The 21,730-nt window shown below is 37.6% G+C and overlaps 1 protein-coding gene across 1 annotated transcript in view; it reads left to right on the top strand.

Annotated features, from left to right (window-relative positions):
* LOC128230679 (atrial natriuretic peptide receptor 1-like) overlaps positions 1 to 21,730 on the top strand; it is a 29,762-nt gene that overhangs the window by 5,254 nt on the left and 2,778 nt on the right. The window contains exons 4-23 of the mRNA XM_052943124.1: positions 2,779 to 3,003; positions 4,819 to 4,925; positions 5,198 to 5,302; positions 5,620 to 5,727; positions 6,984 to 7,116; positions 7,264 to 7,406; positions 7,991 to 8,128; positions 8,409 to 8,436; positions 9,469 to 9,544; positions 10,253 to 10,349; positions 10,842 to 11,054; positions 11,503 to 11,607; positions 11,909 to 11,980; positions 12,233 to 12,404; positions 12,747 to 12,905; positions 13,266 to 13,461; positions 13,862 to 14,002; positions 14,522 to 14,645; positions 14,774 to 14,842; positions 15,035 to 15,197. Of these exons, the coding sequence (XP_052799084.1) occupies positions 2,779 to 3,003; positions 4,819 to 4,925; positions 5,198 to 5,302; positions 5,620 to 5,727; positions 6,984 to 7,116; positions 7,264 to 7,406; positions 7,991 to 8,128; positions 8,409 to 8,436; positions 9,469 to 9,544; positions 10,253 to 10,349; positions 10,842 to 11,054; positions 11,503 to 11,607; positions 11,909 to 11,980; positions 12,233 to 12,404; positions 12,747 to 12,905; positions 13,266 to 13,461; positions 13,862 to 14,002; positions 14,522 to 14,645; positions 14,774 to 14,842; positions 15,035 to 15,197 (2,574 nt within the window). The remainder of the gene's footprint in view (positions 1 to 2,778; positions 3,004 to 4,818; positions 4,926 to 5,197; positions 5,303 to 5,619; positions 5,728 to 6,983; positions 7,117 to 7,263; positions 7,407 to 7,990; positions 8,129 to 8,408; positions 8,437 to 9,468; positions 9,545 to 10,252; positions 10,350 to 10,841; positions 11,055 to 11,502; positions 11,608 to 11,908; positions 11,981 to 12,232; positions 12,405 to 12,746; positions 12,906 to 13,265; positions 13,462 to 13,861; positions 14,003 to 14,521; positions 14,646 to 14,773; positions 14,843 to 15,034; positions 15,198 to 21,730) is intronic.

The following is a 21,730-nucleotide window of genomic DNA, read 5'->3' as shown; positions in this document are numbered from 1 at the left end:
CCAACGTGCCTTCATTATGGCGGGAGTACTGATAACATAAAACAACGGGATAGCTCCACACGCGTGCCTTCATTATGGAGGGAGAACTGATAACATCAAAGAACGGGATAACTCCGCCAACGTGCCTTCATTATGGCGGGAGTACTGATAACATAAAACAACGGGATAGCTCCACACGCGTGCCTTCATTACGGCGGGAGTACTGATAACATTAAACAACAAGATTGCTCCACACGCGTGCCTTCATTATGGCGGGAGTACTGATAACATAAAACAACGGGATAGCTCCACGCGCGTGCCTTCATTGCGGCGGAAGTACTAATTACATAAAACAACGGGATAGCTCCATACGCGTGCTTTCATTATGGAGGGAGTACTGATAATATAAAACAACGGGAAAGCTCCACACGCGTGCCTTCATAATGGAGGAAGTACGCGTGCCTTCACTACGGCGGGAGTACTGAAAACATAAAACAACAAGATAGCTCCACACGCATGCCTTCATTGCGGCGGGAAATATATGATAAAATGAAAGAACGGGATAGCTTCACACGCGTGCCTTCATTACGGCGGGAGTACTGATAACATAAAACAACAAGATAGCTCCACACGCGTGCCTTCATTGCGGCGGGAGTACTGATAACATAAAACAACAAGATAGCTCCATACGCGTGCCTTCATTGCGGCGGGAGTACTGATAACATAAAACAACAAGATAGCTCCACACGCGTGCCTTCATTACGGCGGGAGACATGATAACATAAAACAACGGGATAGCTCCACACGCGTGCCTTCATTACGGCGGGAGAACTGATAACATAAAACAACAAGATTGCTCCACACGCGTGCCTTCATTACGGCGGGAGAACTGATAACATAAAACAACAAGATTGCTCCACACGCGTGCCTTCATTATGGCGGGAGAACTGATAACATAAAACAACGGGATAGCTCCATACGCGTGCCTTCATTATGGCGGGAGAACTGATAACATAAAACAACGGGATAGCTCCACACGCGTGCCTTCATTACGGCGGGAGTACTGATAACATCAAAGAACGGTATAACTCCGTCAACGTGCCTTCATTATGGCGGGAGTACTGATAACATAAAACAACGGGATAGCTCCACACGCGTGTCTTCATTATGGCGGGAGAACTGATAACACTAAAGAACGGGATAACTCCGCCAACGTGCCTTCATAATGGCGGGAGTACTGATAACATAAAACAACGGGATAGCTCCACACGCGTGCCTTCATTACGGCGGGAGTACTGATAACATAAAACAACAAGATTGCTCCACACGCGTGCCTTCATTATGGCGGGAGTACTGATAACATAAAACAACGGGATAGCTCCACGCGCGTGCCTTCATTGCGGCGGGAGTACTAATTACATAAAACAACGGGATAGCTCCATACGTGTGCTTTCATTATGGAGGGAGTACTGATAATATGAAACAACGGGAAAGCTCCACACGCGTGCCTTTATAATGGAGGAAGTACGCGTGCCTTCACTACGGCGGGAGTACTGAAAACATTAAACAACAAGATAGCTCCACACGCATGCCTTCATTGCGGCGGGAAATATATGATAAAATGAAAGAACGGGATAGCTTCACACGCGTGCCTTCATTACGGCGGGAGTACTGATAACATAAAACAACAAGATAGCTCCACACGCGTGCCTTCATTGCGGCGGGAGTACTGATAACATAAAACAACAAGATAGCTCCATACGCGTGCCTTCATTGCGGCGGGAGTACTGATAACATAAAACAACAAGATAGCTCCACACGCGTGCCTTCATTACGGCGGGAGAACTGATAACATAAAACAACGGGATAACTCCACACGCGTGCCTTCATTACGGCGGGAGAACTGATAACATAAAACAACAAGATAGCTCCACACGCGTGCCTTCATTATGGCGGGAGTACTGATAACATAAAACAACAAGATAGCTCCACACGCGTGCCTTCATTACGGCGGGAGTACTGATAACATAAAACAACGGGATAGCTCCACACGCGTGCCTTCATTACGGCGGGAGTACTGATAACATAAAACAACAAGATCGCTCCACACGCGTGCCTTCATTACGGCGGGAGAACTGATAACATAAAACAACAAGATCGCTCCACACGCGTGCCTTCATTACGGCGGGAGAACTGATAACATAAAACAACAAGATCGCTCCACACGCGTGCCTTCATTACGGCGGGAGAACTGATAACATAAAACAACGGGATAGCTCCACACGCGTGCCTTCATTACGGAGGGAGTACTGATAAATTAAAACAATGGGATAGCTCCACAAGCTTGCCTTCATTATGGCAGGAGTACTGATAAATTAAAACAATGGGATAGCTCCACATGTGTGCTTTCAATATGGAGGGAGTACTGATAAAACAACAAGATAGCTTCACACGCGTGCCTTCATTCTGGCAGGAGTACTGATAAAATAAAACAACGGGATTTTCCTTTAGTATGTGAATAGACGATTAACAATATGAAATTTATGCACTGGAGTTAATTATTAGGCTAAAACGGCTTAATTTGCCCTATGGAACGACCTAAATCACCAATTAACAAATTAAATCAGTTCGTATTCGTTGAGATGGGGGCGTACTTTCTCAGTTGCGTTCCCAAAGTGCACTCCCCATAACACGAAATCCTAAATTCGCCTTTGATAGGGGGGACAAACTTTTGTTTACGTTTTGCGTAATGGCAATACAGTTTATAGAGTTTACTAAAAAGTTTTGTATTTTTAACAGGTGGAATTATGATGCTGTTCTATTACTACACTGGATGGAGGCGCCTTGTCATCATTTCAAGTGATCGACCGGAATACAGAGCCGCTGCCGAGACCATCAAAAATAGCATTGAGCAACATGCTGTGAATGGTTTCTACGTATCACATCACTATAACGACATAACGCTGAACCCATCAGATGACGTCATAGATACTATGCTAAGAAACATCATTCATGAAGGCAGAGGTACGTCATATTGATTACTAATGAACCATTTAATAATATGCTTTCCGCTGGTTAATAGAGATTGATATTTCACTGTTTCAAACAGTGAAAATATCAAATCGATATTTTTCACTGTTTGAAATTTTAGCCAGTTCTCAGATCAAAATCAAACGACGTCATTTCCGAAATGACGTTACATGCGCTAAAATTGGTGCGTTTTTCTAAAAATGTGTTATTAAACGACCTTTTATTCCAATTTTAGACATATGATAAAAAGTGTTAGATAGCAATATATTTCCCTTCGTGAACACAAAAAAGTGAATATTTTATTCGTGGCTACGTCTCTCGTGAAATGCACCTTTTGGTGTTCACTCGGTGAACTATATTACGATCTTACACTGATACAAACGATTATCTTCTATGTAATTGCTTGAAAATGGAAGGCTGATAGTAATTTTCATGTTTTCCAAAATAACCACCCAATCAATGTCACTCACAGATTTCCACATTTTATCCAGTCTTGTCTTGAAAGTGGTAACACTATCTGTACCGCGCGACAACTTCAGTGGCAATATTTTTCCAGTAATGAGCTATATTATGGGATAATGAGATGAGACGAATTATTTTTTGGCTCTTGGTTTCTTTATGTTTTTCGTTCATTTCATGTGGCTCATGTGATAGAGTTAAAAATCTTTTCGAATATCCAAAGTCCATTTTTTGTGCAACTTTTTACACAGAATTATTAAATAAAATCTTTGACAGCGATATTCCAAGGTAGGAATATTAAGTTATGGTAAGATCAGAGAGTAATAAAGAGAACGAAAGTAAAATGACAGGCCAGGGTCGTACCTAGGCATACACCAGCACGCCCGGGCAAACAAATGAACTTTGATTCTATCGAAATTGTGAATGATGAAAACTCGAAATCAAAAGGTATATAATAGAAGGCTGCGGGGTGTTCACTGTTTATAAATAATAATTATTATATATTATTTTCACTGGTTAAAGTAAGTAATAATTTGAAGGAATATTAGCCTTCGGTCAACTTGAAAATGATTTCTTTATAACTGTTTACTTCAAAAGCAAATCTGGGGACACCCCTTTCGCTTTCAACCCATATACCATATTGGGCCGATTGTTCAGAACTTTGTTAAAGTTAACAACCTGATAAACGAGATTGTTGTTAACATTTAAATGTGAAATATTTCATAATGTGCTCATATTTTTACATAAATCAAATACAGCTGAAACAGTTGTCTCAACTCATATTAGAAAAACTGCTGGAGCCATGACTACGAACAGTCCCAAGTTCAAGGTTAGACTCAGACTCAGAAAAGCTTTTTTATGAAGGAACAAAACATCATATTTATTCCATTTCATTTACAAAAATTTAAAACATTCAAATATTAAAACATTTCAGCAAATTTCACCATCATTGCTTTGATAGAAGGAAAATAACAACGAAATGAAGTTTTGCCATATTGAGTCTTGAGTCTGAACTCAGACTTGAGACTGTTCGTAATCACTGCTCCAGGTCACATGTGTTCCCATTAAACTTCCAGAGCAGTAAAGATTTGAAATTTAACAATGCGGACCATTGTGACCTAATTTAAAAGACCATCATAATTATGTTGACACCTAGAACAAGAGTGTACGGGCGTACAGTTCAAGATACCCTGCTTGAAGGTTCTTACAAATGTCTCTTTTCAAACGAAGTAAAATCAGACTGAGGACATGTGAACCAACATTAACACATTTACAAACATTTTCCAAACCCTACATGCCCAAATATATTATGCCTGCTCAATCATGTCAATCAGGTTTTTATTTTTTTAGTAATTGTCTTGTTGACTCCCCGAGAAGAGCTCCGGAATTTCATGCTGCGCGCGCACGCTGTTGGCATGACGTCAGGCGATTACCAATTTTTGTACACAGACACGCAAGTATGATCATATTTAGAAACAGTTTACTCGCAGATGATACGAAACAACTTTTCAACGTACTAAACATATCTTTTTTCAAATACAATTGAATCCAACTACATATTTGTATTTGTTAAGTCATTCCTAATTCACGCCACTGCAAAATAATGTGTGTTTGTGTGTGTCAAATAAGTAACAATGTACAACAGATGATTTAAATCATTGTGACGCCTTTCACCATTTGTTTGTCTGTAAAACTGTTTATCAACTTACTCTTCCGACACCTCCTCCAGTTAGCGGACGCCATTGACGTGGTGTACCTAAACAGTAACCAACTCTGGTATCGAGGGGATTCTCGTGACGACAAGGCCTTGCAGGCGTTCGAGAATGTGCTTTATGTATGTATGATACTTGGTGATTGTTTCTGCGTTTGCAAACCATCTACTGGGCGCATATGTTTATTCATTGTACATGTAACAATTTCAATGTAACTCACTGGTATACCGTTTCGTGTAATTCAATAAAAAATGCATGCTACACTGTTGAATATTCAAACTCTTTTTAATCTAAATCTCTAAATTTGAATTTAATTTCAGCTTTCATTATTTTCACCGGAGTTGCAAACATATTTTCAAACCACTTATTCATCTTTTTTTCATTTTGTATTGATTTGATTGAACGTTTTATTGTTTTGTTTTTTTTTATCTTTGATAAGTTTGTACTTGGTCACACAACACAACCTACATCAACCTGGCGGGACTCGGCAATGGCTGCACACAGGGGGGTGTTTGGTAATCGGACAGATGCTCCGACGGCAGGGGAGGTAAGTTGAATTCCATTGCGCAAATATAGTTTGACTCTCCCTGGTGCGGGCTGGCTGATTCGATTATATAACCATTGTTGTATGAGGACACGTAACACCACATTCGGAACAACCTCAGATGTATGCCGGTACATCAGCAGAAGTAAATAGTAAAATTTTGAATTATATCATTAATCAGTAATAAGTAAATGTAGTGTTTTAGCTCGTATTTGTTGATCTAAGTTTAAATTGATTGCCAGTGAAGTGTAGTATTGCAAAGATGATTAAGCTTCTCAAGAGTTAAATCATTAAGTTTATCTGCTATATTAATTACTACGCGATCTACTTGGAGCGGACTTAAAATATACCGATTTCTGACATTGAGGTTGTTTTCGATAAAAATGGCCGAGGAGTTCCGTATGGTAACACTAGCGTCGTTAAAAAACGTGTCTAACTTTGAAATACCGGCGATCGTACACTATTATTATACGTGTTTTGTGACACACCCTCATACACAATCTAGGTTGATGCCAAAACATGCATATTACTTAGGTACAGATTATAAAATATTAGCGATATTTTGGATATGTCTGTGGCCACGTAGCTATTAATTAAACAAAATACATTTATGAAGGCTCATATACTTTATCTGTACCTAAATGGTGTGTGTTTGTTTTGTTTATATCATTAAAGTCAAATGATTTAAACAGTACAATGCATTAAAATAAAATAAAGGTCAACCTATAGTGTGCGCCTTTAAGGCTGTGTCACAGCAACACCTATAATGATAGTGTTCGATCGCCGGTTTTTCAACGGAAGTTATGTTTTCTATACAACATCAGGGGCAGATCCAGGAAACGGCGTTAGAGGGGGCGTAACTTAGGGGCGTACCCTATTTACTTGTGCCCCTCACTCAGAAACGGAATTGATTTGGATTAACGTTTTGTCAGGGGCGTTTGAGGGTCCAAAAACATTTTAACAATTTCTAGTCCGAAATGGTGCATTTTGGGCGTATTTTATTACCTTTCTTCTCCTATATTGAAATAAAAAGTAAACTTGGACGATTTCTTGGAGGGGGAGGGGTGCGCGCCGGGTGCCCCCCCCCTTAATCCGCTAGTGAACATATATATAACAATATAAGACTTTAAAACAATAAAATATTACCTACTTAGTTATTGTAGCTTCATACGTTTGCACGTTTATCCTGGTAATATAAGATTGCCCTTTTTGTGAATTATCTGATTATCAAAATCGCTTTAATGTTTCACCTCCCACAGCCTGACGAGTACTCGGCCTATCTTCATGATACCATGTTCTACTGGGCCTCCCTTCTCAACACTTCACTGTCAAATAACGCGTCCGGAAGTGGTGCGGACCTCTTTTCCATCTCGTACACTTCATACTTTAAAGGTATTTTAGTGACATTGCTGACAATTGCGTTATAGCTGTTCTAAAGCAAATGTTTCAAATGATTGAGCCTACATACTATAATGATCTCGCATTGTATCACGTCAAACTTTTTTGTGTTTGCTCTTAATAGCATCCCTCATTCTACAGGTCTCTCGGGCGACGTGATAATGAACCAGCTCGGCGATAGACAACCCGCCTTCTTCGTGTACGATCTTGCCCCTTCCGGTAACTTCAGTGAAGTGGCAGCACTGCAATACGCCATAGACGCTACAGGGATCGGTTACACGGTGGTGTGTATTATATTTTAGTTTACGTAAAATATGATTTATTTTTTCGTATAGAAGTCCGAAATAAAGATGTTCATGATACGTATGCGTTAGGCAGTCAAACCCCGTTGGCTCGAAATCGCTTGGCTCGAGCTCCCTTATGGCTCGAAATCGCTTGGCTCGTGCTCCCTTATGGCTCGAACCAATTAATTTAAATTGAATGTAAGCATTACCGCTTGGCTCGAATTTTCCGAGGCTCGAGAAATTTTCGTCGGTCCCTGGGAGTTCGAGTCAACGGGGTAGTTACAAACGATATCAAGGAAAAGTCCGCATTCATTTAAATAGTTATTATTTAACATGAACATGAGTCATGGTCGTTGAAAGGCTGAATGTTTGTTGGAACTCGGTGATTGACTTTACATCGCTTTTGCGAAAGGAACAATTGTTGAATCACCAGGTCCCATCGAATGTCCCTCATTTTAGGTTTGGCTGGAAGGTATTTAGTACTATTTACAGAATGGCAACCCACATGTTTATCATACATAATCAGTATAGAATATGAAACTTAACAAATGAATAAAACATCGATGCGCATGTTAATTTTTCAGAACTCGTCTTTTACGAAGATCATATGGGGGGACGGGCGTACGACAGACGACCCGTACATTCCCCCGGATTCACCGGTCTGTGGCTTCTTTGAAGAGTTCTGCCAGCCGGAGTCAGAGTCAGGCCGTAAATATGCCGGATAGGAACCTGTGAAATTTAGTTGTTCAATGATTTGAATTGCTGTGGTTTGAAATTCTATAAAACTGCCATTAAAGTTCCAACTTTGTGTAGTTTCTTTTTTCGTAGTTTTCTTTCCTTTAAACTTATATATTTGATTTAAAAACCTCTTTATATTTTTGTTCTGTTTTGTCTAAGTTAGCGTCCTCCATAGAATCAATATGCGTGTGACGCTGAAACCTTTTTTCCATTCTTATTTTTCTAAGTTTCATTCTAATCTTTATTCTGTGTTATGCCATGCAGCTACCAAATTACTCTGTCCATTGCAACAGTATGCTATTACTGGCAGGCGCGTAGCTGCCTATGCTCGAGTACGCGGCTGATTCCACATGATTCTGACAAAAAAAACAGCCAAAGCTGCAGTATGCGTACTTTACTACATGATACTAAAACTGTCCATTTTTCTGTACTAAACGGAGCACCTCAGAACGCCCAGAATGCACCAGATTGCAACATGTTTTTTAAAAATTTCCGAGGGGACATTCCTCAGACCCTAGCACAATTATGAATCCACTTGAATAAAGGGCTAGCTACGCCCCTGACTAGCTTAATAATTCTGCCAATTATGGTCCCAAGCATCTTGAGAATTCTGACAATCTCACAGCCCGTTTTATCTTGATGAAAGAATAATTTATAGAGTAAAAATACACGCTTTTAATCAGAATATTTGAAATCGATAGTTTTTGTTTTGACTTTATATCCGGTAACGTATCAATGCTTGGTTCTGTCGATATTCTGGTAAATACTGTCACACGTTTCTGTAGACCCGATATTGGATTTGAATGGTCCCGTTTGAAATTTAGCAAGTTGAAAGTGGAATGTCAATACCATGTATTATGTAGGAAATTCAACGCTTGCACTTGCAGTATGTTTTAGGACTTGAAATTCATTGGTAAGATTGTGTATTTTGTTTTATGGTGGTGGTTTTAGCTTAACAGCAATATTTTTCACCGTTTAGTTGCTTTCAAATGTCATTTTTCTTCGAACCATTATCGGAACTGATAGTGAAATATTGACGAAATAATTATTTAAAACGTTCGATGTATTTGGTTAACATTTTGTTGTTATTGCTGCTGTTGTTGTTGTTGTTGTTTGTTTACGTTTTCCCTGCTGTTCTGAAGTTATCAGTGCAATTAGCAATACATTTGATGCATGCTAGTTATACACTGAGTAAAGATCTGTTATAACAATCATGTATATGGTATACCTAGGGGTTTTTATATAGTGTAAATCGCATAGTGTATTTAATAACAATAATTATAACAGATATGTCAATTGACTACGTTTGTAATAACATTTTCAGAAACCACCCTGACAGTTGTCCTGTCCGTCAGCATCAGCATGTTGGTCATACTGCTAGCTCTGTTCATGATATACAGGTAAGCAAACAGTTCCTGTTCAGTTGTGTACTATATTCATGCTGGTACAGTCAAAAGCGCTTACATTTCATAACGACTGTTTAATTGTTTTTGACAAAGTATCGTTTTAGTACAGATACAAATGTCTTCTTGGTCTAATAATTACTAAATTCATATTGGTTTGCAAAATAAGGACATTGCAAACATTCATTACATTTTGTTAAAACTTGTATTTAAATGAGTACCCTTTTCAGTATATATGTGTGTACATGTACTTTAAATTGCTAAATACCAGCGCACTTAAAGGGACCAGACTTCAGATACTACAAGTGAAAGAAAAAAAGAAAATTGTCAAAAACTTGCATTAAATCGATATCATTGTATACAAGTCATTGAATCTTATTTACTTGGCTTACGACACAAATCCCAGTTAATTTGAAGATAGCGTTACTAATGTATATGTACTTATCACGTGATTTTCACATGTTAAATGTACACTCTATATGCTGGGAAACCATAATGCGCTATTTTAAACGGGTACACTCCGCCTAGACAGCATAGAAAGATTGTATTAAAAGGGATGTATTATCGGCCTCATTCTAGCTCGTTTTGACAATTTTAGGCTTGTTTAGTGCAAATAATATACTTGCCGATTTTGAACCATCTGGTGTTCAGTCCCTTTTTGAACCATCTGGTGTTCAGTCCCTTGATCTTCTGTTTGTGTTTCAGATGGTACAGGGGAGAACAAGACCTCAAGAACATGAGTTGGAAGATCAAGTTTAACGATCTTAACCTCTCGCCGAAGACTAAGACACACTCTATGACGGTATGAGATGTGTTCGCAATCTTGTTTTTAAATGGTTATCCACCAAGCACCGCTCCGTTAATATTATACGTTGTATTTGTTATCATCAAATTTAATAGAACATGTTCAATAACGGCAATATCAGTGTATCGAAAACGCACACGCATATCGTTTTCTTTAAACTTCCGGTACGTCTAGATCAAAGTATATTAGTATTACTAGTACATGTATATTTTCTCATGAATAAGTAAAATGTTACTCATTCCTTTTTGTCTTTTGGTAGTAAAGACTTTTGCTCGACCACGTATTAACAACGATATAAAGTTGACAATACCTGTATTAACAAAACTACATAATTGACATTACCTTTCCAACGCTTATTAATGCTTATTATAACTAGTGCATGTATATTTTTACATTAATGCGTTGAATATTACTCATTCCTTTTGTCAATTAGTTGTCAATTCTTATGCTCATTCAAACAACGATAAATATCTGACAATACCTTTCCAGCACCTATCGACCCGTTTAACCAACAGTGCAGTGAGCGTAGCAAATGGAAGTGACACGGGGACGGTGCGCAGCGGTGCCGTTTCCGGTTACTCGATGGCGCGCGGTCAGATCTTCACTACTGTAGCGGATCACAAAGGTCAGCTGGTGGCACTCAAGAGGAGCACCCGGAAGAAGGTCCCACATGATCGGAACTTCCTGCTACAGATAAAACATGTAAACCATACATTTACGGTTTTAACCACAATTCAAACATTTATGCATGACATTAGTTTGGAAATAATATCTTTGCTTTACATCATTTGCAATCTGACTTATGTATGCGCAGTGGTTATGAAGTTCAGATGTTTATCCGACTGGGTCGAAAAAAAGATTTCATAAAAGGGTTTCTTTTCTGGTTACTCTAACTTATTTAACAAACTTTTGAGTGGTCAATTTTTTTCGATTTAATATACAGCCGAACCCCGTTGGATCGAACTCGCTTGGTCGTTTCCTCGTTGGCTCGAACTGGATGAAAAGGACCGAATGTGTTCTATTAAATGTTAGCATTACTGCTTGGCTCGAATTACCCGAGACTCGATGTATTTTCGCCGGTCCCTGGGATTTCGAGCGAAGGGGGTTCGACTTTATATCAAATTATATTGAAATATCTTATATATTTTAGCTAATAGCAATGAAGCACGGAAATGTGACGTCTTTTGTCGGCGTGTGTCCTGAGCCAGAATTCATCTGTTCGGTCTGGGAGTATTGCTGTAAAGGTTCTATACAGGTATATTATCTTCTTTGTTAAAGGAACTCCAGCTAACAGTGTCATGGTACTTACTGGATATATAATGTAAACGCTACTTAGTGGGAAAAGCCTTTAAAAGCGTTTTTTCCCCTCAGATCTCACAACATAACTTTTCGAATTCTGAACAAAATACAAGAACGGACAAAACGCACATGTTTACATAATTATAGAAATGTTTTACCAAGTAAATGAATTTAATGTTGTTTTTTCAGCTTTCGAATAAATATTAAACACGAATTTCTTGTAATACTGTATGTTTGATACAATTTTGACTTTTCAGGACGTTATAGAAAATGACGACATAAAACTGGACACAATGTTCAAGCTGTCAATTGCCGTTGACGTGTGCCAGGTACGTGTGCTTGCCTTGGGTATGCTGTTTTTACCGTTGCATTACTGAAATGTTCGATTTCCAGCAGGTATTAACATTGCAATTTTATGAGTTATTATCAATTTTAAAAAACGAAATTTAAAAAAAAATAAAAAAATAAAACCCTGCATGTCATTTTTTATGACTGATTAGCATACGTTTCTAGAAAATAAGGTAAGGACGACTTTTAATCAATTGATGATTTTAAGTTTTTATCTTGTATTTTTGATGAAGGGTCTGGATTATATTCACAAAAGCCCTATTCGTCACCATGGCAATCTGAAGAGTTCAAATTGCGTAATAGACAGCCGCTGGGTGTGCAAACTGACAGATTTTGGCATCGAACGACTCAAACCGGAAGCTGACTCTTCGGAGGAGGTGATCGGGGAACACGCGTTTTATGCACGTACGACTTGTAACATTCTTATTTGACGTAAATACAAGTTATACGTGTTTCTAAGTGTAACGCTTGTGTGACATTTTTGCTCTTCCCAGAAATCAAAACGAAAATCTTACATTTACAATAAAACAAGCATAACTGATAGTTCGTTTCTAAATGCACAAAAACACATTGTTGGATGAATTATACTCTGTAAATGTCACACGCTGATTATTTTCTTTGATTAAAAACAATACTCATAATACACCATCTCGAAACTTAAGCTGATAGTATGTATTAAAATCCTAAAATATAAAAAAAAACATAATGATAATACTATTAAAAACACGTTATTAAATTGTATTCTAGGTCTGTTTTGGACTGCCCCAGAAATACTACGACAAATTCTTAAGAAGGAGAAAGTGGAATATACGCCAAAATCCGACATCTACGCTGTGGGGATCATAGTGAAAGAGTTGCTGTGTCGAAATGAACCTTACTGTTCTGAATGCACCCTTTCTCCTAAGGGTAAATTCATTTATACATACACAAAAGTATTTTTGCAGCGTATACAAATTGTCGTTGATGAGTATTTTATTTGGAAATTAGTACTAATTGTGTTATTTTGTTGTTGTTGTTTTCCGTATGTAAATGTGATTGTGAAAACTTATTATTGAATGTTTACGCCTCAACTGTGTGTCTATATGATTTTTTTAACCTAAATGCATATTCGTTTCAGGTTTAAATTCACTGTTGCTTTCAAGTTTTCAAAATGTTTTCAACGGACATTTAAAATGTACACACACAACTTATATTCATGAAATTTATATTATGTATAATTGAAAATAATTCAACTTAAACAAAAACGCAACGTGCTGTCTTCTATAGAAATCATTCACATGGTGGCTTACCCGACCACTACTGAAGACCCGTTCCGTCCCGAGATTGGCGACATCTCCCTCGATAGCGAATACAGGCGGTCAAACATGGAATATATGATTGCTAGATGTTGGGACGAGGACCCAGAGACGAGACCGACGATGAAAGCCATACTCCGGACGCTGAATAAGATAAACCCTTACAAGTAATGAATTATGGTTTAACCCCCCCCCCCCCCGCAATTTCGAGTGAGTCAAATACACAAACATAACGACGTTTGAAGTTGTGTCCTCTTTTCTAGTATGTTCCTGAAATTCTATGAAAGATGCACTGTTCATTTACATTGTCTCTCCAACAGGACTCTATTTAGAAGGAAGATTCATGCCAAGTATGTTCCTAAATTCCTTCATTTGCATTGCCTCTCCAACAGGACTATATTAGAAGGAATGGTCGTGCTAAGTATGTTCCTAAAGTTCTATGGAAGATGCACTGTTCATATACTTTGCCTCTCCAGCAGGACTCTATTTAGAAGGAACGTTCATGCCAAGTATGTTCCTACAGTTCTATGGATGATGCACTGTTCATATACTTTGCCTGTCCAACAGGAAGGCGAATGTGGTAGACAACATGATGGCGATGATGGAAAAGTACACGACTAATCTGGAGGACATCGTGACCGAGAGGACGGAACAACTCCAGGAGGAAAAACGAAAAACAGATGCTTTGCTATACAGGATGTTGCCAAAGTAGGAATTCTTCTTTAGTTCTGTTGAAAGTGTTGCAATTCCGTTACTGAGTAAATAAAACCGATACCCATAGCGTTCATGATGTAGTGTGTGCTTCAGAAGGAATTCCCTTCTTTGGAGCATTTTTCTGTAAAACTTGTTAATCTGATGAAATTCAAAGCAATGCATTCGCACAGACACGTTCATACACCTAAGTGGCACTCTTATTCAAAATCAACACATACGCATTGATAACAAACATAAATTTTGAGTATTAAACATTTAAGAACTAACTAAATAATTCATGTATGGAAAATATTAATTACTGATTCTAGCCGTGTATTTAATAGCTGAAAACGCAAAAATATTAAATGATTGGTACACGTTCCAGTCTGCTTACAGCTGCATTGCTGTCGAAAGCTATGAATCTATGTTTTAAGATTCTATATATTAATGAGTACACGACTTATTGTGTAGACATAGACATCTTATTGGCCTACCTATTATTTCATAATAACCTACAGCATTCATTGATTGTAGAAAAGTAGCAGACGACTTGATGGTTGGTCGGTCAGTACAGGCGGAGGCGTTTGAGGCCGTGACCATATACTTTTCCGACATTGTCCAGTTTACCGACCTAGCGAGTGAGAGTACGCCTCTGGAGGTATATGAATGTTTAATGCTATAATTCTATAGACGACGACAACATGGTAATTTAACCTTCTGAGTTTGTATGTCTTAAAGTAAGTGGGTGAATTGATTATTTAATCGTCATTCTGATTATATTTCCAGATTGTTGCCCTTCTGAATGCGTTGTACACAGTTTTCGATGACATAATCTCCCACTTCGATGTTTACAAGGTATGCTATTATACGATTGAGCTATTTAAAACACACAATAACTATGCTATATGGTTGGGAATAGTTCCTTCACAGGCACAGAACCTACATCAACAGGTGTCATCATAGTTAGATGCCTTACAGTGTACTTCTTACAATCATACAATACTTGTGGAAAACTGAAAAAAGTTTTTTTACATGCTATTTTTACAGGTTGAGACAATCGGCGATGCTTACATGTTGGTGAGCGGTTTACCGGAGCGAAATGGGAACAGGCACGCCCAAGAGATTGGCGGGGTGGCTCTCAGTATCCTCCGCAGCGTGCTTACATTTACTGTACCCCACAAGCCTGGCAGGCAGCTGGAGCTAAGGATAGGTACTGCTCCTCAAATCTGTGGGTGGAATGTAAACTTTTAAGCAAAACGTGAACTCTCCTTGATGAGCCGGATCAGATTAAGTCGAAAGTCGAACATGAAAATAAGGTCATACCAGTAAATATAATTAATACTGAACTTTTATAAACGATGGCGGATTTGTTTTCGCTAAAGCGTAGTAGTATTTTCAATTCAGCAGATAAACTTTATGACTTTACTCTTCGGAATCTTATTTTTATGCAATAATTACCTTCACATGCAATCAATTTAATCTTAGTAATACAAATAATCCTTCAACCTTCACCCTCACAGATTAGACGTTTTGACAACTCTTTTATGTTTTGTCTTGGAACGAGCCAATTTATGCGAAAATGCATGAAAACCAGTGATATATGACTGCTGACAAAAAATCAGATCGCAGATTTTCATATTTAAGTTCAACAACTTTAGCTGTTTTAGCCATAATACATTAATTTTCGAAACGGAAATATAAAAATCTGCGATCTGATCTTTTGTCAGCTGACTTATATCACTGGTTTGGAGATAATTACGCATAAATTGGCTCATTCTAATACAAAACCATAAAAAGTAGTCAAAACGGTAAATCTGTGAGAGTGCAGCTTTAAAAATTAAAAAAAACTTGAATTGATTATTACTAGTTTTTAACTACTTCTACTGATGTACCGCCATACACCCGAGGTTGTTTTCGATGGGAAATAGCCGAGGTGTTCCGAATGTATAACAGCAACACTCGTATCGGTGCCGCCGTTTTGTACTCAGCATGCACGCCTTTTTTGATTCATATGTTCGGCAAGATAACAGCAAATCCCGAGTAATGATCATATAACCGGCGCACCCGCGTGTACGCCCTTATTGTATAAAGAGAGAGATGGTTTATTTTGAATACATGTTCAATAAGCCACATGGCCCGTGAGAAAAACAAAATACACGATTTAACATTTACAAATGACATAGCAAGTGGAGCACGTAAGGCTTGTTTAAATTTTACTATAGATTTTACAGCTAACGAAGGACATGGTAAGAGACAACGTAATACTTAAAGGTGCAAGTCGACATCATATACGGAGAAGGTGTTCATATACCTATACTACTACATACAGTGTCAACAAAGTGCAACATAGAAATCTGAGAAAAGTGAATTTTTTACACATTGTACATTTACACATTTCAAAAACAAAATTATCGATCTTCAATACATACAAATCAAAGGACAAATTTACCAATACATAAAATGAAATGTAAGGCAACATATTACAACAGTAAAAACAACAAGAAGAAAAAATGGAAAAAAGAAGGTTGTTTATATTTGTAAACTTTTTCTAAATTTAAAAGCCTTATCTACGTATGTGCATAACTTTCTGAGTTTAGTAATATTAGTACTTTCGAAGAGTTGTTTAAGTTTATACATACTTGGATTGGACCAATAATATTTTGCAATGTATCATTTACGGAGTTCAGTATATAAATTACATTCTATCACAAAGTGATATTCGTCTTCCAATTTATTGCATGTAATACACTTTCTGTCTTGACGTGGAATACAGTTTGGACGATGCCATCGACCTGTTTCAATAGACAGATTATGAGATGAAAGAAGTAACCTAGACATCGCTATGGTTAAACTATTACATACGTTACATTTTAAATAATACTGAAAGCCAAAGGAAACAATGGATTTAAGGAAAGTGCTGCGTGGTGAATTTTCAATTCTCGCGTTCCAGTTTTGTACATTTGTATCACACAAACGTTGTTTAAAAATTCTTACAAAAACATTTGCATCACCAACACCCTGAGCTACCCAAACTTCATAAAATCCTTGTGATGACAATAAATGTTGAAGTAATGTTACCCACGACACTTTATTTGGAAGCAAATCAGCATCAGTTTTTAAAACTTCGTAGACAATTTTACAATACTTCAGGTCGTCACTAGTTAGAATCTTTAGCCAGTACTTAACAATTCTAATATATCTATTGTATGCTAAATCAAATCGACCGAGTACACCGTAAACAAAATCATTCTGTGAACAGCGTTTTACCTGAAGAATGCGTTTGCAATACTGTGTATGGATACGTTCGATAGTATTTGCCTTATGAAAACCCCAAACCTCGCTAGAGTAATTCAAAATAGGTACAATCAGCTTGTCAAAAAGGTCGAGTCGGTGTTTCACGCCCACGTTAGGAAAATTGTATAAATATTTATTAAGTTTAAAAATAGCTTTTTGTGCTTTGCCAGCTAGAGTTACTTCTGTTTTACTAAAAGAACCACCCGAGGAAAAGACAACACCTAAATAAGAAAGAGACCTGACTATTTCAAGAATTTCCCCATTAAATGAAAACTGTAGATTCCTTGGCAAAATGCCACCCTTTCTGAAAACAATTATTTTGGTTTTCTGGACATTTATTTTGAGTTTCCATCTACGACAATACTCATATAAATGATCTAAACCGTTTTGCAAGCCTTCGGGCGAATCAGAAAAAACAACAATGTCGTCAGCGTATAATAAAATAAACATTTTTGTCATGTACATCTCGATACCATTAAAACCATTCAGTACTAGATGCTCTTCAATATCATTGAGAAACATTGAAAACAAGAAAGGAGACAACGATTCACCTTGACGAACGCCTAAAAAGCAATAAAACTCTTCGCTTAACTTGTTGTTGAACCTAACACGAGATTTAACACTTGAGTACATACTTTTAAGAATTATCATCATTTTACCGCGAATACCAAGTTTTATCAGTTTAGACCAAAGATTATTGCGTTCAACATAATCAAAAGCTTTGCTAAAATCTATGAAACTACAATACAATTTTTTACCCTGATTGATCATATGTGTAATTATGCCATGTAGGGCGAATATATTATCAGTAGTGCCCATTCCACTGCGAAAACCGGCCTGAGCCTCGATGTAAACATTGTAATTTTCAGCCCATGACGTCAATCTGTTATTAAGAATGCGGGTAAAAAGTTTCCCCAAAACACTCAATAAAGTAATACCCCTGTAGTTTTCCGGGTTATGAATAGATCCTTTCTTATGTAGTGGCACTATATAACCGTCAGACCATGTTTCTGGAAAATGTCCAGTTTTAAAAATAACATTAAATAGTGAGTGTAAAAAAGGGTTTAACACGGTGTTTCCATGTATAAAATATTCATTTATATAATTATCTGGACCAGCACTTTTACTGAGTTTTAATTGTTTAATACCTTGATTTATCTCTGCTATACTAATTTCAGCATCTAATTCCAAAAACATAACTTGAAATTCGTCGCGTACGAATCGTTCATTAAAATACATGATATCCTCATCAGCCTGGAAAAATGGGTCGCCAGGATTGTTAACTGCTTTAAAATACACTTCAAAAGAGGACAATGGTATGTCTGGAGGTTTTACATGTGCTGACTGTTTCAACATTTTCCAGTAAAGTTTAGCGTTATTATGTCTATATTGCTCTAAAGTGTTTGTTCTGTCGGTGAGGTATGTTTTCTTACAGGATTGTATAGTACATTTGTATTCCGACCGAGCTTTAACAAGAAGCAATCTATTTTCATTTGAAGGACAATTGCGATATTTGTTTAAAAATGTTAAAAATATGCTTCTTTTTTGACAGCATTCTTCAGTAAACCAAGGATTATTTCCAGGCTGTGTTTTATTTAAGTTGTTAGCATTATGATAAATAGAAGTTTTAAAAAGACCATCAGTAACATTGTTCATAAGCTTGGAAAACTGTGATAAACTAGAATCTACGTCACTACCCGTCGAACAATTATTTGTAAAAAGAGTCAGTGCATTCAGTTCATCAACAAATACATCGGTGCTAATTCCATTTATATAATTATTCGTAAGATTAACTTTCCACTTATATCTAGAATTAATCTCTTCATACTTATCATTTTCTACGGTCTGATCACGTGATAAAGCGTCAATGTTAACGGTATTTTCAAATGCATACTCAATTAAACAATGATCAGATAAGGAATTTGGATCATGAACGGTAAATGAAGTAATGCAGTCAAACACGGATTCCGAAACTAAAACATAATCCACTAAACTGCATCCTCTCGACCCTAAATTTACCAATCCCCGCGTCCTCGCCACAACGACCATTCACTATGCGTAAACCTGTTTGTTTACAAAAATCTATAAAAGCAGTACCGTTACTATTGGTGTGACCTTTATCTTGAGAGAATCTAGGACGGGATATGTCAACCGTATAATCGTCAGGTAGTATAAGCAGGTCATTATTTAGGTCAAAGTCAATACAATCGGAGTTATCCGATGTACGGCTGTTAAAATCACCAGACAGTAATATATTACACTGACCATCCGTATAATTGTGAATAAAAGCTACAGAGTTTAACAATCTGTCAAAAACATTTTCTAACTGTAAGTTAAATCTTCCGCTACTCTCTGGTACAACATAACATAAACCGATAAATAAATCATTATCTAGAAAAAAAATATTGCCGTCAAGCCGTATCCATAAAATGTCATCTTCACTTTGGAAAAACAAACTTTTATCATTGACATATGTATCTTTTACATAAATAATTATTCCACCAGAATCACGTTTAGAGTTTTTACTTTTTTTCCTATGTAAACAAAAATGCTGAAAGTTTTGTACATTTAAATCAATAGATTCATTAGACCATGTCTCAGTAAGCATAACTATGTCATTTTTATCAAATATGGAAATAATTTCAGGACAATGCAGTTTGTTACAATATTTAGACACTAAACACTGTACATTAAGGACGGCTATTTTAAGGTTAACCTTCTCCTGCCATTCCTAGCCAGAGTCAGCACCTCCTAATGCCACAGATTCACCACCAGGGGCAGAGTTAATGTTTGTACCCGGAGTAAGTTGAAGGTTTACACGGCGCGCTGATACTGACTGTGTCCGACGTGGACCCGGCTTACGTCTGGTCGTTGATCTAGGAGTATGTGAACCATCCTTACCCGGCTGGGTTTTAGACTGAACAGTTTTTTGTTTTGTACCATTTTGTTTAGGGGCGTCACGTGTTTCCTTATGTTTAAAGAGTGATGGTACAACAATATCACGTGGCTGCGGAAAGTCGGTCACCATGTCTTTCTCGTGACTTTTGGATCGTGCCGTTGGAAAGATTACATCAGGTGTAATTTGGGCTGTATGTCCTGAGGCATCAGCAGACGGTACACTCTCTGCCGCCACAACGTTATCTGGCATAACACCAAGCGCAGTTTGGGGTGGGTTTCTAGAAGGAGAAACTGATGTCCTGTCTATTGGCGACAAAAAGTTGTACGACTTGACGTCACATTTTCCATGTGTGTCCAGTATGGGAAAATCAACCAACCTGGACTGATTAAGTACAGAGTGCCAGTCGGGAAACTCATCTTGGATTACACGGTTACCACAGAGGAGTTTGGCCGGATAAACGATACGCACGCTGGACCCGGGGTTATCTTTCTTGGCGTTCTTAAACTGCCCCCATAAGCGTTTCCTGGCGTCAACAATTTCCTTTGGCATATCTCTATCAATGGAATAACCAGGGCAATGTTTAAGTGTTTTTGCATTGGACATAATATGTTCTACATCATTAAAGTTCATAAAGTTTGCAATAATTGGCCTAGTATAGCTTTGACCCATCTTAATGGGGCCTAATCGATGTGCACGAGTAATCACTACTCCAGTTGTATCAATTTGCAGTGTGTGAGCTAAAAACTCCATTAAAAGCACCGCACTGTTTTCAAAACGGGTCTCCTTGATCCCTCGAAATATAAGATTATTTCTTCTGCCACGTGCCTCGATATCAATGGATTTATACGAGAGCGTTTTGAGAAGTGTTGACTGCTGGTTAATGACCGAGGAAATACCGTTAGTCTTATCACAGGCAATTTTCATGTACTGATTGGATATTGATATTAGTTCACGTGTACTGGCTTGATCACCTTTCAAATTCAATATTTCTTCAAAAATCATTGATAGTTTGGTATTATTACTTGCATTTTCAAAGTCCTCGCCTGTAAGAACCGAACTAGCACTAGTAGTATGGCGCTTCCGTTTACTAGTATTCTTGGCCGTAAACTCCCACTCACCCATATCATCGTCCCGAGAAATATCTACCTGGGAAAAGTTAGCCGCCATTTTGTACCCCGTTGAAAACAAGCACGAGAAAAATGTAATGCACTCGTACACACAAAAAACAGTATTTTTCTCCAAGACAAAAGTACAGAACAGTTTTGCGCAACTAATACTCCATGTATATACTCTTTATTTTACAAAATATCCATTTCATATTAATTTTAAAAAGTTTTCACTTGGAGTGCATAAAATCCGTGACCACCCAACGCCATCTTGCTACGTCATGTCATCAATCATAAATCAGGTTGTAGAATTGGAAACAAATTCAATGTTTGTCCTCCAAAATATATCAAAGGAAATGGTTGATATATTGAACACGAGTGAATAACAAAATAAATTGTGCACAACGTAATAGTTATAACTATTGGTCTCATTGAATGTGTTAA

This window comes from Mya arenaria, chromosome 4 (assembly GCF_026914265.1).
Source record: "Mya arenaria isolate MELC-2E11 chromosome 4, ASM2691426v1".
Classification (NCBI taxonomy): domain Eukaryota; kingdom Metazoa; phylum Mollusca; class Bivalvia; order Myida; family Myidae; genus Mya; species Mya arenaria.
Note: the sequence above shows the minus strand (reverse complement) of the source record. Positions and strands in the feature narration are given on the sequence as shown.